This window comes from Genypterus blacodes, unplaced genomic scaffold (assembly GCF_046128005.1).
Source record: "Genypterus blacodes isolate CSIRO-AG114 ecotype Tasmania unplaced genomic scaffold, CSIRO-AGI_Gbla_v1 ptg000021l_1, whole genome shotgun sequence".
NCBI lineage: Eukaryota > Metazoa > Chordata > Actinopteri > Ophidiiformes > Ophidiidae > Genypterus > Genypterus blacodes.
Window position 1 is genome coordinate 4,282,187 of NW_027466834.1, and position 16,833 is coordinate 4,299,019.

A 16,833-nucleotide genomic window follows, 5' to 3' on the forward strand; every position below is an offset into this window, starting at 1 on the left:
GCAAACATTAATATCAGTAAACCCAGTAATGTTAATGTATTGAACTACATGAAGTATGATTCTGTTTACAGGCCACAGAAAGGTCTTTGTCCCACTTTTCCCCATTTCATAAGCAGCTTTCAGCTTTTGTTTGCTTACACGAATAGCTGTGAATGTACAAATGATCAGCGTGCTCAAACAAGTCTGGAGATCAAAGCCACCGCTCGTGTGTTCAGGTGGAGTTTAGACTCTCAGCTAATATCACTGAGCTTTTATCAGCTTTCTGTCTGTGACACGCGAGGCTGTAAAAAGGCTGAAACAAGAAAACAAGGCCAATAAGATATTTATTTACATACATACATACAAAAACCAAATGACTCACAAATGTCTGCTTTGCTTTCTTTTTACCCACTTTGATTCATAACACGAACAGACAGAAGGCAGTACATTTCTTTCACAAATGCAAAATTAAAGACATTGTTTGAACTTGACAGAAGCCCCTTAATCAGCTCTGTGTTCCTCAATGAAATGTCAAGAAAGAGAGATGAGACATTAAGGCAAAGGCAGGGACACACAGGCCAACGTAAGGGAACTAAACACAGAGTGATGTCTGCTCTCTGACCGCAGCAGTGAAAGGAACATCAGTAACGTTGACAGAAAAGGGGCTAGAGAACAAATAAAGCATCCGACCAACATACTTATCACTTTATTTTAGGGTCATTCAATTCAAACTCAACCATATATAGGAAATTTATGTTAGGAGGTTTGATCTGTTATTTTTAACATCTTCTACTAATCACAACATGAGTGCCACGATTGGATTCTTATTTTTGTCCTTCGAGCAGTTTGCTTTTGATATCAAGCACAAAACTGCAGAAAAAACAGGTTAGAAAGAAAAACAACACTGGACCCTCAGGATAATACAGTTACATCACCATCAGGTGAAAATAGATCAAAATGTTTAGAAATAAATGCAATAAAAGTACTCTCCCATCACACAGTCACGGTTTGAAAACATTTGTAGTTCACACGTTATTTTGACACAAAAGTTTGACACTTTCCTCCTCAGTTTGTGACGAGGACACTAACTTGACGGTCATTTTGTTCAGAGCAACTCGCCCTTCAAGATTCTGTGCAAACATTCAATGCATATCCACACAGTAAACATTTTTATATATGTATTATATTTATATATCTATAGAACATGACTTTCTGTAATTTATGGCAGTACTGTCACACACACACTTTGTCTTATAGACAAAATTAGACACAAAAGACAACTGCACTGCTTTGAACTTTTCAGATTTTTTTTAAAGAATGCACAACACCTTCCACTTAATTACCTTTATTCAGTCACTGTACGTGTTAAATATCACGTTATTTACAAACTGATCTAAAAAGTCAAAATCTGCTGAAAAGTGACGTAACCTGTAAATGTAGATGCACTCTCTCAGTAATTAAAAACCTCAGCCCTGAAGATTTAAAAAAATACAATAAAAGGAGGCATCACTTGCATTTGTCAGTGATCTGAAAAATACAAGAAAGGGGCGTCGCTTGCATTTCCCAGTGATTCAGTCGACGACAAAATAAAAGTTCAGGTGGGCTTCTAAGTGTGTCTATAGAAACTTTGGATGAGACTGAATGATCAGTGGATCAGATTGAAATTCTTACATCATGCCTTAGCACCAATAGTACAGAGGAATAAAGATCCCTGCATTAGGTCCGGTTCTGATCTCTGTGCATGCTCCAAGGCCACTAGAACGTTCTCAAAACAAAACATTGCATACCTCATAAACAAGTGGACTTTGTGTGCAAAACCATCGAAAAAATAACATCAGAGAATAAAAGCTTGTTTTATACCTCCGCCCCCTCTCTCTCTCTCATCCTAATTTTAGAACTTAGTATGTGACTAAAGGTTTCCCTGTGATCTGTGTCAAAGGTCAGGCTAGGACCCCCCCCCCTCTCTAATGCCGATAATCCGGCAACAGACTAAATCCACAAGTCTAAAGTGGGCGAGGAAGTATTTGGAGAACAAGCTGAATTTTTTGGTTAAAAGTGGCATTTGTCCTAAAAGCTCAAATGACGGTCCACTGGTAAGCTACATTTCTATCAACTTGGGTCTAACACGCGACTTGGGGGAACACTGACAATAACAAAGCATCAGGCGTCTACACGGCTCCACCACTCAGCCCCAGACACAGCTCCTCCGCTCCCCCAGACGACATTGTGCTTTCCTGCCCCCCGTGAGAGATCAAACTCACCCCTTTTTCCTTTTAATTCAATTTGTGAGAGGAAAAATCGAAGGGGGCCCGTGATGACTGAGACAGACGTGAGTGAGGTATGTAACTGTGCTCCACCCAGCGTTTGCTGCTGTGACTGAAGCGGTCAAGGAAGAGAACGGCTGGCAGTATACTCTTTAGTCTGATGTCCTTTCTCTTCCGACACATCCCGTCCCAGCCACACGCTTGTGCAATAGTACCGGTGAACGTAGACGTCGAGCGGAACCGAATTTGGCGTGTTCGCGTGTGCAAAAAAAGTGGTCAAGTAGTTGAACATCCCTGATACACTCTAGCCTGCTTACGGGCTAAGAACAACTTTGTGAAATTGTGTTTTGTCATATGTGCTTTAAGAAGCGTTTAAACTTTACCCACTACCCCTTCCAATATCCTCCGTCTCAACAAGCACGCCTCCGGTTTCGGTGTGTGAGCCGACACTTGTGCAGTGCGCTGTATCTGATGGAGGCTTTGACAGCCTTTCAGAACACGCCAAATTGGGTTTTGCAGGCCTAACGTTAAGTAAAGACACGTGAGACAGGAAAGCACTTAGGGGACGGATGAGCTCAGAGGTACCAGATGTTACTTCAGCTTTCACTCTTCCTTCCGTGAGCCTTATCAGGTGGAGGTAGGAGGGTCACAGGGGCTCAGCTCAAGGTTCTCTGAACAGTCAGGTTGTGTCTGTCTGAGGTCAGGGTTGTCAGCACGATTCCTCCAGGGCATTTACGACCTGCTCCAGGATGTCGGGGCAGTAGTCTGCGATTTGCTGAAGCACAGAGTTGGCGTACTCCTGCAGCTCTCCGCTCTCCTTCTCACACACCTCCAGCTCCTGCTCCAACTGAGAGGAACATAGCGGGGGTCAGTTTGTTCATAACCAAGACCCACACCCACACACACAAAACATTGAGAGTGAAGAGACACAACTCATCTTCTAATTTTACACTGGAACTTCTATTCTCGACAACAAATCCTTGACTACCTGTTCGACACTCATCTTCTGAAGCTCCTCCTCCCAGTCGGGGGGATCGCTGTGGTGATAGTGAGAGGGCGGCGTGAGCTGGCTAAGGATGCTAGGGTCCCGGTCGTGGCAGAGGTCTGTCAGGTGGGCGATGTAGAGCTTAAGCTTGCTGCGGTTCTGAGACAGGGCTAGAAGAGGGGGTATCATCTGCAGCATGGGGAGGGACACAGACACACAGGAGAGAGAGACATTGTTACCTTCTGATTAGAGATTGTTGGCCTAAAGAGTCAATGAAGGATGGGGAAACGTTTCAGGACCAGGCACGGCATTAAAACACATTTTAAACTCAAACAGAAAAGAGCATCACGTACATGCACATGCATCTGAACATCATCTCATCCAGTCTGCAGAAATATCGATCATGTATCATATTTATGGATTGCTATGGATATGTGTGCAGCTGAACAAAGTGTTGGACTTATTTGAGCAGTAAAGATGTTTTGAGAGTGAACAGGTGTGCGGGTCACAGGTCGGTGGAAGTAAAGAGGGATCACGTATCATTATCAGTCTTAACATGCAAAGCTGAGACAGTTTGAGGAGACGAGACAGAGCCGGGATAGAAACGATCTCATCCTGTTAGCTTGGGTATGCGCACACAAACACACTTTGCTGATCTCTAACCCATAAGCCATAAAAAGGGGATGATTTGATGAACAAACACAGAGCAACGTTGACGCCGACCATCAGCATTCACCGTCACAGAGAGAGAGGAGGTGACACACCAGCAGGGCAAACACAAATGAATGGAGGATAGGTAAACATGCCACGATGAGGAACGGCGTGACTATAGTCTGACTCGTCATACATGCTCACCCTTCTGAAAATAAATGGCTGAGAGAGAGGAAGAGGGCAAAAGTTTGGTTAAGCCCAGATACCCTCCTCATCATCCTATTAGGCACAAGGTAGGCCGTATGCAGCATTAGACAAGAATATTAGGTTAGTGTGTGTAGAGACAGAAGAGACTGTATGAATTTAAAAGATCTTGACAGCAACTGATCTGGGTAGAAATGAAGTGTTGGATCTGTGGTAAGCCACCTGATCTGGAGATGGTTTGTGATTGGTCTGGTCAGGGGCGGTCTTCAGATGGTCGTCTTCATAGTTGTCTGCCATCAGCTTCATTCTGTTTTGAGTCTGGAGGTGAAAGGAGGTGAACAGAGAGGAATGAATGCAGGAGGCACAGCAGTGAGAAAAGCAAAACAAAACAATATCTGTAGCAATAATGGCCATTTATTTATAACTTTTAGCCTTTTTATAGCTTTGTTTAGCATATGTTTTGACACATTTATGTACCGAGCCCTGGAATCATTGTAACGAGCATTTCAAGTTCAAATTCTGTGAACAAACAGTCTGTCGTGTGGCAAGAACCCCACGAGAATCTGTTAGTCAAAGATATTTCACTGGCACGTGGCGTGTAGATTTAAAACATGCCTTGTGATCACGCGATCTATAGAGGGAAGTCACAGCTCGGTTGCGTTCCCCCGAAATATTCATTTTGCCAGATCCTGAACCCGTGACTGTCTGAGTCTGAGAGATGCATTATAGAAACGTTGCTGTATGCAGTATGTAAATAACATGAGCGTGTGCATTCAAATAGCTGCTGGATCTGCTCCAAGGAGCCGCCGCCCTCCACGCCACCTGCTGTTTGAGCTGCTGCACCAGTCGGTCTTTCTCCCGCTTCAGTAGAGCCACCTCATCCTGGGTTTTCTTCTTCTTAGAGGAGGACAACTCCAGCAGGGCTATGTTTGCATCCTTCTCACTGATAGCAGCCAACAGCGCCTCCTGTCTGTTAGGTGGGGTTAAAATAAAATGGCATTTAACCACAACAGTAAATAGCTCAATTATCATTTATTATTCATTCTACTAAAAAAATCATCCTGCCATCTCGGGAAGGCCAGAAGAGGATGACATTTAATAAGATCCGGGGAGCAATCGATAATCAAGTCTGCTCTACCCTACTGTGTTTGTTTGTGTGCGAGTGTGTGTTTATATCTTACTTCATTTCCAGCACCTCCTCCAGGTGTTTCCTGCGCTCGGCTCGCAGGGTGGTGAGGTGTGCCTCCTTCTCACACAGCGACTGCTGAGTGGAGGCCAGCTTGGCCCTCATGGACTCCAACTCCTGCTTCACCTTCTCCATGGCCCCCATCAGCTCCTCCATCTAGGGGTACACACACACACACACACGCACGCAAAAATGACTGAAACATGAACATGATGAGGGAAACAGATTACCTAATTCCATCAGTGAAGGCTTAGGGGTTTTATCCCCCGGAATATTGTTAATCTAATATTTAAATAAGAGGCAGGGGCAGTAGAATTTTTGCAGGCTGTTGGGAAAGGACCAAAGTTTTACCCAGACTCAGGTCAGAGCAAAATTTACCATTTAATCCACTGGACTCAATTCTATTTACCTGATATTTACTTTAGAGGGCACGAAAGTACCATTTTTGCATCAATATGTATGTTAATTGCAATTGATTGAGCAAGAGAGTGAATCATTCATGACAAAACTTTACACATTGGCACAAGCAACCCAATTCATTTGATGCACAGGCAATCCAATTCATTGTATTCAGTATTGTTGAAAGCAAACAGCAGGTAAACACAATAACATGACAACCGCAGGGGGTGGACACAACTCAACAAGACCTGACAAAATAATGCAGTCCAACCACAACCAAAACAATGACTCTTGAACTTCCCCATGGAGCCAAATAAAGTGAACACACATTAAGGTTCACAAACGTCCTGGCTGCAGGGCCATTGTGTTGGACTGCATTAAGCTGTGCATGTATTGCTGTTACACTGTCCACCCCCGACTGTGTTGCTGCTCACTGATGGAGGTCACACACATATTGGGCTCATACCTTGGACCACTTTAAGTGGGCGAGGTTGGACTCATGCATTGGTGTGAGTGAGTGCTTCTGAGAGGCAGTGTGTAGCAGAGAGAAAACAAGAGAAAACCACAAGCAACGATAAAAGAACTGACAGAGAGGAGGAAGCCAGAGGAGGAAAGTGGAAAGAGGAGGGGAAATAAGACAATGACAGCAGAAAGGTGGTGGAAGAAGAATCACTTGTTGTCATCTACTAAATTGTTCAAGTCTGGTCCTATGACTGGATTATTAATCTCACCATAAATGTGTTTGTCTGGGGTGTGTGTAGGCGTGTACCTGTTTCTCCTGTAGTGACCTTGCAGCCTCCTCCTGAGCCAGCACCATCTCTCGCTCGGCGGTGATCTGAACGCTCTCTCTCAGAGCCTCCTCCAGCTCCTCTATGCGCTCCGTCTTCTGACGTAGAGAGTCCTGCGGCACATGAGGGCTGACGTGAGACCATTTCCACGGCGTGGGTCAGCGCAGTTCAAGATGGCCGCTACAGAAACATGACAGCCTCACCTTGACCTGTTGGGAGGTCTCGGACATGTTGTCCTCCCTCTTTCTGGCCTCATCCGTCAGTCGAGCGTTTCTGCTCTTCTCCACCTGCTCCTTGTGCTTCAGGGATGCCACCTTCTTCGACTGGTCCTTCGTCTGCCTACAGGGGCATCATGGGATACGGGACACATACATTCTCACTGGTTAGAAATGTTAATACAACAATTCTCATTTCATTTCAGGTCAAATGAGGACGCAGAGATGTGATCCCTTGAAAGCTACCCTTTGTAAACAATTCAAACATCTACACACCCTTCAATGACAGAAGCATAACTTGCAGTGGCAACATTTCACATACAGTGGGCCTCAAACAAAGTAAAAGCCAACAATGGGGAGGTGAAAGGGGTAAAATGAGTGAATTAGGGAGGCTAAGGAAGACAAATAAAGGCTTTGGCATACTTCCACATCAGGGCGTCAGAGGCTGTCACACCGGTTTGACAAACCTGCGACAGTTTGTGCTTGATCTTATAATTAAATAAAAAAAGTATATCCAAGGTGTGTGTGTGTGTGTGTGTGTGTGTGTGTGTGTGTGTGTGTATTGACCTGCTTCACACCCACACTGCGCAGCTCTATGGCCACTTGAATGTAAAACATAATGTTATGCTGAACCACGCGTTGTGCTGCGCTGTGGAAGTATACCGAGACCTTGAAGAGTTCAGTCTGTCAGGGTACAGCCGTGGCTTTTTTAGCTCAACACACTGCAGGAGTAAGCAGTGGAAATGCTGAAACAAATAAAAACTGGTGCAGCAAGAGGATGAAGAGAGAAGGGATACTAACCTGGAGGAGGCCAAGCTGGTGAGAGAATTCCCGTGTAAAGACAAGAAGACAGGAAAGAGAAAAACAGGCTCAGACCAGGAAGATGAGGTCATATTAAGAGAAGGGGAGAGGAGGGGGAGGGGGATGGGGGGGGGGGGCCTTGGACACATCAGCCCTGGGATTAGGTGGCGTCTGCAACTCTGACGTCACAGTCACATGGTCTGCCGTACGCAGTTGAGTGAGGACAACACAACAAATGCAAAGGGAAACGTCCTGTATTTTACAGAAGGTGATTAAGGGAGCTACTGTACATCTGCTATCTTTACAATAAGCCTGAAAACCTTCGTCAATGCGACATCACAAAGAGGCCATTGAAATACCTCTGAGCATCTCGCCTGAACACCCAAACTCACCTCTCCAACTCGTTGATCTTCTTGTCCTTGTCATTCTTCTCATTCTCCATCTCTCGAAGGATCTCTAGCAGGCGGTCCACCTCAGCCTGGGCTTTCCCAGAATCCTCTTTGTGGCGAGCCACTTCCTGCTCAAGGTTGCTGATGCGCTCAGCCAGCTCAGTGTTGGCCTGAGCCTCTAAAGTTGCATTCTGAGCCTGATGGGAGACCAGAAAAGGGTTAAATAGGAGCTGCAAATTTCCAATGTATGACATAATTACAAAGTATGACTTAGATGCGTTCCAAAGCTCTTATTTGACCGCTCCTTGACCCTTGCATGATCCAGCGTTTGGAGGAGCCATGAGCAAGGAAACAAAAGCCAGCCAGCAACACCGATGTGATCCAAAGTGTGATCAGATAATATTATGACAGATTCAGTGGTAAATTGACCATTATCTAGATTTTACATCGTCTAAAATGACAGGATGTGTGTTCAGTGTAGGTCTGAACGATAAAGGAAAATATAAAAATTAACGACCACAATATCGATCGTTCCTACAAACTAACAGTAATACTAACAGCTGATCTCACTGTGCTGCTCTCATCAGTGATTGATGTCACTTCAGATGATGCTGAAGCAGTGAGGAGGTTTCATTGCTCTTAAGCCATCGTTCTTCAGCTCCTCTGTCTCTGTATGTTTTCCTTAAGTGGGTGAGACTAAGGAAACGAGGAACCACAGAAACCATCAAAGAGCTCTGGAATGCAACCTTATGTCAGTCAGATATACAGTGAAGGCTCAGTAGCATCATGCTGTGTTTAAGCCTGTCTCACTCTTTTGAGGTGGTTCTCCAGTTTGAGGCATTCCTCCCTCTTCTGCTCCAGGTTGATTTCCAGACTCTTCAGCTTGGCGTCCTTCTTCAGCCCGGAGGAGGCCAGGGACGATGCATGCTCCTTGAGGTCCAACAAAGAGGTCTATGCACACACACACACACACACACGAGCATGAAACTGAGAATCCGGAACATTTAACGCAACCAAACATGACTCATTGTGTATCCGAACAGGCAATGTTTTCACTGCTGTGTCACACTGTATTCATAGAGTCACAGTTGTGTGAGCTTGTGTTTCTGCACCTGTTCCTCACCTCTCTGTCTGACAGGTCTCCCTGCAATACACTCAGTCTCTCCTTCAACTCTTTTAGTTCCTTTTTTGAGCAATCGAGCTCTTCTGTCTTCTCTCTGTCGTCTCTATCTCTCTGCTCCTTTAGACGTTCTATAATCCGCTCCTAGGAGGGAAAAGGAAACAATTCTATCATTCTGCCTTAACAAACACATCCACCTGGACACACAAAGGAAAACACAAATTCACCATCTTTTCTACTTCACACGTGAACCAACCTTCTCTGCAAGGGACTCCTCCAGTGTTGTCAGAGCTGTGTCCGTGTTGGAAGTGTCTGTTTGCAAAGACTTGACTCTCTCCTTCAGGCTGCTCATCTGCTTCTCCTTGTCCCTCAGCTGCTCCTGCAGGTTCTCTATCTGCAGAGAGAACACAACAACACCCAGTGGACATCAAACAGTGGACCAGATGATGTGGGACATGGATTTATGTTTGCTGTCATTTCTCTCAACAAACCCAGCGAGATGTTTGAAACGGCTCTCAGACCAAATCACCTTCTTTTGTAGGACGTTCACTTTCCGCTCCTTAACCTCCAGCATGTCCTTGAGGTCATGGATCTCCCCATTGAGCGTGCCCTTCTCCTCAGACATTTCTTGTATCTGCTTGCTCTTCTTATTCAGAGTTGTCTCCTTCTCTTCCAAACGGAGACGCAGGGCATCCACCTAAACAGGAGAAAGCATTTGGAATAACACTCCTTAAAAGAAAACACGGAACACCTGCTCCTTGCAGCAGCAGCACCTCACTGCTGTACATATAAACATGAGTCTTCTCAGTGGGAATGCGTGGATGAGCTGTATGCTGCACCTCTGTCTGTAAAATGGCGGCTCGCTGCTCCTTGGCAGTGAGGGACTCTTTGAGGACTTCAATGTGCTGTTTGCTGTCTGAGAATTGGTTGGTCAGAGTTTCCAACTTGGTCTGCAGGCCGAGCAGCTCAGTGTCCTTCCTTGATAGATCCTGTTTCGCCTGCTCCATCTGTTAACAGAGGAACGGGAAGGAGAGTATATAAACCAACACAGAATTTCTGTTTTTCTAGTTAAACTTCACTCCATCTCATAACATCTCTGACCTTGTTCTTCATAAACTTGGTGTGGCTGCGGTAAACCTCCATCTGCTTCATCTCCTCCTGGCGCTCCTCGCAGCTCAGGAGTCCATTGGATTTCATCATGAGCAGCTCCTCCTCAATATCCCTCAGGCCACGCTCCAATGAACCTATTTTAGCATCCTGAGATCGATGAAGAGTAGGATGAAACACACGTTCACATATGCATGCAAACCATCTCTGTAGGCAAAATCCTCACCTTCATGTCAATGACGGTTTGTAGAGCCTTGGTTTTGGTGGATTCGGGGGTCCCCTCATATCGACGATGCAGCTCCTGTCGGACCAGATGATGAAAAACACGTGATAAACTTAGAACGAGTCTTCTTACATTAGTAGATATTCCAGATTTGAGGGGGGAAATCCTTCTTCCTGAATCAGACCCCAGACAATAAAAGGGTGAAAACGGCACAAACCAGACCCCAAAACCATCCTGACTGGGAGTCACCTCTCTTAATGCTGTAATCTCTCTGTCTCTCTGGTCCAGTAAACTCTCAAGGTGATGCCGGTGCATTTCTGCATCAGCAAGTCTTCTGGTCCTCTCCTGGTCTTCCTCTGAAGCCTTGGTAGATGGCCCTGAAAAGCAAATTATCAGTTTGGTTACCATAACAACGTTGTGGCTGAATGGTCAGATACACTACAGTCACTGTTAGATTTATTTTCTAAGGTTGAAAACAGGCCGAGTTCCTTCTTTGCCTCCAGCATATTCTAAACCGCCCACTGGCACCCAAAATAAATTACATATCAATTACAAATTATTTGGGCAGAACCGTGGACCGTGATGTCAGAGTTATGTTTGGGTTTTCTGCACTCTGACAAGTTTCCCTGTCACCAGAGCAACATTAATTGGACCAATAGGGTGAAAATGAGGCAGTATAAAGGGCGGCAGCCTGAGACGACCATCATTCCACACAATCACACCTCAAACACATTTATATTCAAGCCTCAAAGCATAATAAAGGTGAAACTATATACTGATACCAAATACTGACGTTTCCCCTTTTCCCATCAACTCCTCACAGTCAGGTTACCTACCTTTGCTCTGCAACATCTCCAGAAGTTTCTTGATGGACTCGTCCCTGGCTCCCATTGTCTGCTTCTGTGTGTCAATCCTCAGCTCCATCTCCTCCAGGGTCTTCCTCAGGAGGAACAGTTCTTTGGCCTGCCTCTCGTGCTCGCCGTGTAGCCGCCGGTAGTTCTCCTCTGTGGGTTCAGAGGTCAGGGCCAGGTCCCGGCCTTGGATGGCAGGGTCCTGCTGGAGCAGCTGGTTGAGGTCCCTTTGGATCCTCAGCTCATCCTGAAGGGCCTGCACAGTCATTTGGAGGTGCTGTAGACAGATAGCACACACATGTTTATATTTGCATTGTGTCATTGCCTCCTTTTTTGTCTGTCAATCTTCATATATAAAAAGCTTTCATGTTACAGTTTCTACAGACTCTAAACATGAGTGATGAACATTTGGCGAGGGCTATAAGGTGCAGCGGCAGGCCTCCAGAACAGTGTTGCATGTCATTCCCTGAGAAACACAATCAGCCCAGTATAGTGTTGCATTGTTTGTGGCATCTGAAACCACGGACACTTGACAGGGCTGTTGTGTGACAGTAACACAATGCTGCGCTACACCCTGCACTGAACCAGCTGTGAGCATTTTCAGAAAACAGAACAAAAAGAGAAGTCAGTGTCTGCCTCTGTTACTTTCTGTCCTCCAGCCACCTCCCCTTCACTCCTTCTCTGGTTTCTCACACCAGCCACACTGCCTCAGATCCTCTCACCCACCTCTCCTCTCACTTCTCCTCCCTTTCCATCACCTTCTCCACCCTCTGACTAAGGCTGACTCACTGCTGTGACAGTGCCGATCCACCCCCAAATTCAGACAGAGACACACAGGTGTACACCTTACAAGCAAGCACAGAAATATGCACACACGCACACACACTCGTCCTCACCTCCCCTTATTTTCACCCTTTCTGCTTGAGGACAGACAACAGTCAGGCATTTTAGAGCACACAAAGCATAGAGATGTGATGCACCAACTATGCCGATCCAAACAGATTCGCTAAGTCACAACAGATAGGGACCGAGCACAGAAAAAGCTAAAGCAAGCAAATTCATATAGGAACATCTGTTCTTCTGTTTAGACCCGTCTGTTTACAGCCCTACTACATTAGATCACTGAATATCATCGAGTTCACTATATTCAATGACGAATGTGGTATTTTTATCCATGTGTCAAGGAGTGATGAAGAGAAGTAACTGATGGTGATTAGGTGAGTATCTGTCCTGTTTTAATGGGGAAAAGAAGCTGACAGCCATTTTACATCAAGGCACAATTACAGAGTGGGTAATAGCAGTCACTTATCACACAGAGTGATAAGGAGAAATGCCTTGAAGAAGCGGTTTTGGGGATATTGTCACCGTTGTGTATATCACTACTGCAAACACAGAGCCAGGCATTAAAATGACGCACATACAGTATATCACACAACACAACACAACACACACAGACTAGCAAACAATTGTAAGTACAGATGCATGCACAGTCACATGGAACTGTTCAGTGCGAGTATACAGTTTAACAGAGGGGGTAATTAGTCATTAGTACTGGGCGTGTGTTCATGTCTGTGTGTGCGTCTGTGTTTGGCCTTGCACATGTGCGTGCGTGGGAGGAGAAGGCTGACATATGAAAGCAAACATCTTTAAATTACAACACCCACTGATTAGCCTTGCTACTTGGCCATTACTGGGAATTAGTCCACAGTGCGATTCTGTGACTCAGCAGGAGTGGAAACAGTAAATTATACACTTCTGCCCATCCACTCAACTACAGCCATTAATAGATGAGACCTCTGGAGGATGCACATCAAAAAGATATAGAACTTATTTCATTAATTTAACTAAATTTGCGCAATTCCCTCAACACACTGTGGGTTTACAAACACTTAATACCTACTGTACATCTTATGCAGTATCCATTAATATGAAATAGGCATGTTAAAATTGAAGCAGTAATCATGCTCCTGCGTGTGCTTACTGTATGTTTACACTGTGTGCATGCAGACACACAGTGCTGAACAAGAATATGCCTCCAACACTTAAAACACTGTGATTTCCTCATTTGACATCAGAAAAAGACATATAAGATTACACATAAGAATTGTAATACCGGGGGACCTGGTGTGATTTAGGAATTAACCCTGCTGTTTGTGTTGGCCTATTCTCACAGGATAAGCAAAGTCTTTCTGTTTTACTTCCCTAATCCCAAGAAACATCACCTGATGCAGTTAAAATGTCACATTTTAGCTGTGGCACGGATTATTACAACAATGCACCAAGCAGTCTGCTCTACTGTATTAAACATGTCTCCCCTAAACAGGCGAACTGTACATCCTGGATGAAACCGCTGCAGCTGCAGATGAGCTTCCTGACAGCTTTGCGGATTTCATGCATGACACTTTCTAAACCAAATAAGGTTAATCACCTATGACCTACACAAGATATTGTTGTATTTTACAGCAGTAGCACCACATATAGCATGACAGATTTTAAATTCACATTCCACAGTCCACATTTTCATCCCGTTTCACGACATCCAGCAATTTCTGCCACATACAGAAATGCTAATACCGCCATTAGACTTACGGCCCCTTTCATGTATTAAGCATGAGCATATAGCTGCATATAAGAGGATTAACTATATGTTTATGAACCACCTCTAACATGTGAGGGGAGAGAGAAGAAACAGAAAGGCTTATGCGTATGGTAAAGCTGATACACTGGGGGAATTCTAGCTTTCCAATATGACTCTATCCAAAAATGCATTTTGGTACGAGACATATTTATTCATCTTATAATTCTATGGTAATTCCCCATATCAAATACAGCTATATTGCAGCATCTCCCTTGCTGCAGTTACATTCAGAAATGTCAATGTTGGAGTTCTCACCTGTGCTTCATCTTGAATCACTCGGTATTGTTCCTTCCACACCGTGATCTTGGAAACCTCATCTTTCCTTAGAGCTCGCTCCTTTTTCAGCTCAGGGCTCCAGAAGGTCTTGATAGAATTCATGGAGGAGCTGAGCTTGCTCTCCTTAACTTCAACCTCCCGCAGCAGCATCTCATTTTCACGTAGAACCTGAGGAAGCAGGATCAAGAGGTGATCTCAGACATTGCAAGGAGAAAAAATTACAGAAAATCTGCAAACTAGGAATAGAAATTGAGCAGAATACCTCTTTTAGTTGGGCCTGCAGGTCAAGTATAGTATTGTCTCTGGCCTGCCTTAGAGAGTGGGGCACAGTGGAGGCCATGTGGTGATCCCCAAAGGCCAAAGCATCACCTGCTATCATGCCTGCAGGCATGATGGCATTGGCAGGAATGGAGGATGCAATGTTGGGAGTGCTGGCTGCCACAACCGAACTGCTGCACCTTGACCCATATGTCACTCTCTGTCTCCCCATGGTTGTCATTGTCCCACCACTTTTGGGAGGATGGTCAGTACCCATGGCAACCTCATTGTCACTCAGGTACATTGGCCCTGAGGTAGCATATGCAGCATTGAGAGACTGGATGTTCTCCATGGAAAGGGTCTTCCCCCCTGCTCCTCCTGGGCCTCCTCCACTGCCTCCAGTGCTGTTTGTGCGCCGATGTCCCATTCGAGGAGATCGGGGAAGGCGAGGGGAGCGGCCAGATCCCTGATTACAGCCGCCGCTTCCATCTCGCCCTGCACTATGGTTGGCATCCCCCCTGCCAACAGAACGCGCACTACCATACATCTTCTGCTAAATGGAGGAGTGGACCTGACAGCAAAACCAAAGATGCTCGAGTTGAAGTGAGATTTCGCTGTTTTGACAACCACCAATTCTGTGACTATGTGGTCCTGCTTCAACTGGAGACAGCAGACAGCCTGTTCATCATAAATTACAGATCTGACATTCTCCACGCTCAGTGACAGGCAGTGCTGACAGACTGTCCTCTTCCAACAAAAGCTGCCACATCCGGGGTTGCAAACATATAACGCCAATCTGCAAAGACAAGACAGACACTGTAGCATACAGTATGCTTGGTGGGAGTAGTAGTAGTAGTAGTCAGTGTTGTTAGTAATGAATAAGACACCTGCATGGACATGGAGGTCCAAAACAAACCATGTCAAATCTTGTTCAACAAAGACAAGAAATGTTTTTTACACATACTGAAAATATAATAGGATGTCTGCTCTGTCTTTGTTTAGCTTTACTGGATGTTAAGATTCCCTCCTACTGTACAAACAGTTATGTAACTGTCTAAAGTCATTTCCAACAAAGATGTCCTCAGATGGGGTTCAGTTCTTGGGTACAGATGTCTTGCTATTTGTGTTTGTTGGGACATATAAGAGAACCCCTGCTTTCATCGAGCTTTAATACACTAACATGTTTTGAATTACACAAGCCAGTGCAGCTATTAATCTGAAGTGGTCTCTAACGATGCTGAATACAGACTTGCAGCTGTGATGTATGGAGACATCTCTGGCCAGCCCCTGTCGTTTAAACGGCGGTCTGCGTGGCCTTGCTAGCAGCTAACAGCCCAGCTAACACAGGCACGGTGACTTTATCTAACGTTTCAAGGGTTTTCCCCGCAATTGTTTTGCCTTTGAGTTGACGCGTATATCATTTGGTTGTTAAAAATACGACTGCGGTTTCAATTCAAATATCTGATTATGTCTCTCGAGGTTGCTGACGCTGTGGATTAAAACTAGCCAGGGAGGAAGAAGGGGATTGTCCATGGTGGACACTGTAAGGGGGGAAAAAAACCTCCTCCCTGCTTGTAGAATTGAATTGAACAGTTAAATTCAAATAAGCATCTAAACAGCAGCCGTGCCTCGCCACCAGCACAGCACAGTGTGAGAATGTAGCACATTAAACCACATAATTCCTCATTTTTGTCCCAATCTTTACGTTGCTCTATGCGCTTTGCGTTGGAGACACCCATCAAACCAAATCCATTTTCCTCCTCCTCTATGTCCCGACTGCTCATTTTAAACTCCGCTTTCATTGAAAAATTGAACAACCTACCTAGCTGCAAATCAAAGAAGCAAACATACGAAATGCACACGCGTGTATGGTTAACTTTGCATAACATATGGAAGCTAGCTCATGGAATTTATGTGGTCAGACAGAACCTCTATTTTTTCCTCGCTAACACAATAGCCAGTTGTATAAAACCTCCCCAAACAAACTACCTCACTCGTTGTCTGTTGGAGGTCAAATCGGTGCCAATGCTGAATCCTCAGCTACCTGGAACTCCGCTGTAGAATCGATCATTTTATGTTAATTTCTCGATTGATGTCTATCAGATTTTCCCATCTTTTTTTTACCAGCAGTACCAGCGGCTCAGGAGAGCCAGGGCGCCTCAGTGACGTCAAGCCTCTTATGCGCGTTCTCGACAAGCTTTTCTCGCCACGCTTGGATTTTAAACGCGCGGTCACGAGCTTATGTTGGGAGCGAGCAGACGGCAGCAACGAGAAGCACAAAACCCCTCAAATCTGTTATAAAAATGATAAGCAAAAGTAAAGGCTTGGTTTAGACCCGTGGGTGTGTGACATACATGAGCGTAACCATGGCGATAATTAAGGATTTTCAGTTTGAGATGGTCTTTATCTAGGCGGTAACTATTTGAGAACATTCCACTGCTATCTTTAGCAGTTAAAATATGTATGTTTATTATTTGAAAAGGCTATGAAAAATACACG

The 16,833-nt window shown here is 45.0% G+C and overlaps 1 protein-coding gene across 2 annotated transcripts; it reads right to left on the reverse strand.

The window, feature by feature from the left end:
• Positions 1 to 1,091: 1,091 nt before the first annotated feature.
• LOC142992036 (ELKS/Rab6-interacting/CAST family member 1-like) lies at positions 1,092 to 16,535 on the reverse strand. Of its 2 annotated transcripts, none has more exons than XM_076142299.1 (20): positions 16,329 to 16,535; positions 14,339 to 15,130; positions 14,056 to 14,244; positions 11,148 to 11,439; positions 10,561 to 10,688; positions 10,315 to 10,389; positions 10,083 to 10,238; positions 9,821 to 9,988; positions 9,511 to 9,678; positions 9,238 to 9,375; positions 8,985 to 9,125; positions 8,672 to 8,812; positions 7,865 to 8,058; positions 6,660 to 6,795; positions 6,438 to 6,569; positions 5,265 to 5,425; positions 4,906 to 5,053; positions 4,306 to 4,401; positions 3,232 to 3,417; positions 1,092 to 3,090 (listed from the first exon to the last, which is right to left on the reverse strand). In XM_076142299.1, the coding sequence occupies exons 2-20, from the start codon at positions 14,879 to 14,881 to the stop codon at positions 2,953 to 2,955; spliced, it is 3,330 nt and encodes a 1,109-aa protein (XP_075998414.1). In that variant the 5' UTR covers positions 14,882 to 15,130; positions 16,329 to 16,535; the 3' UTR covers positions 1,092 to 2,952. The 2 variants fall into 2 exon arrangements, with proteins under 2 accessions (XP_075998414.1, XP_075998412.1); XM_076142297.1 differs by having other exon boundaries at positions 16,324 to 16,535.
• Positions 16,536 to 16,833: the final 298 nt, after the last annotated feature.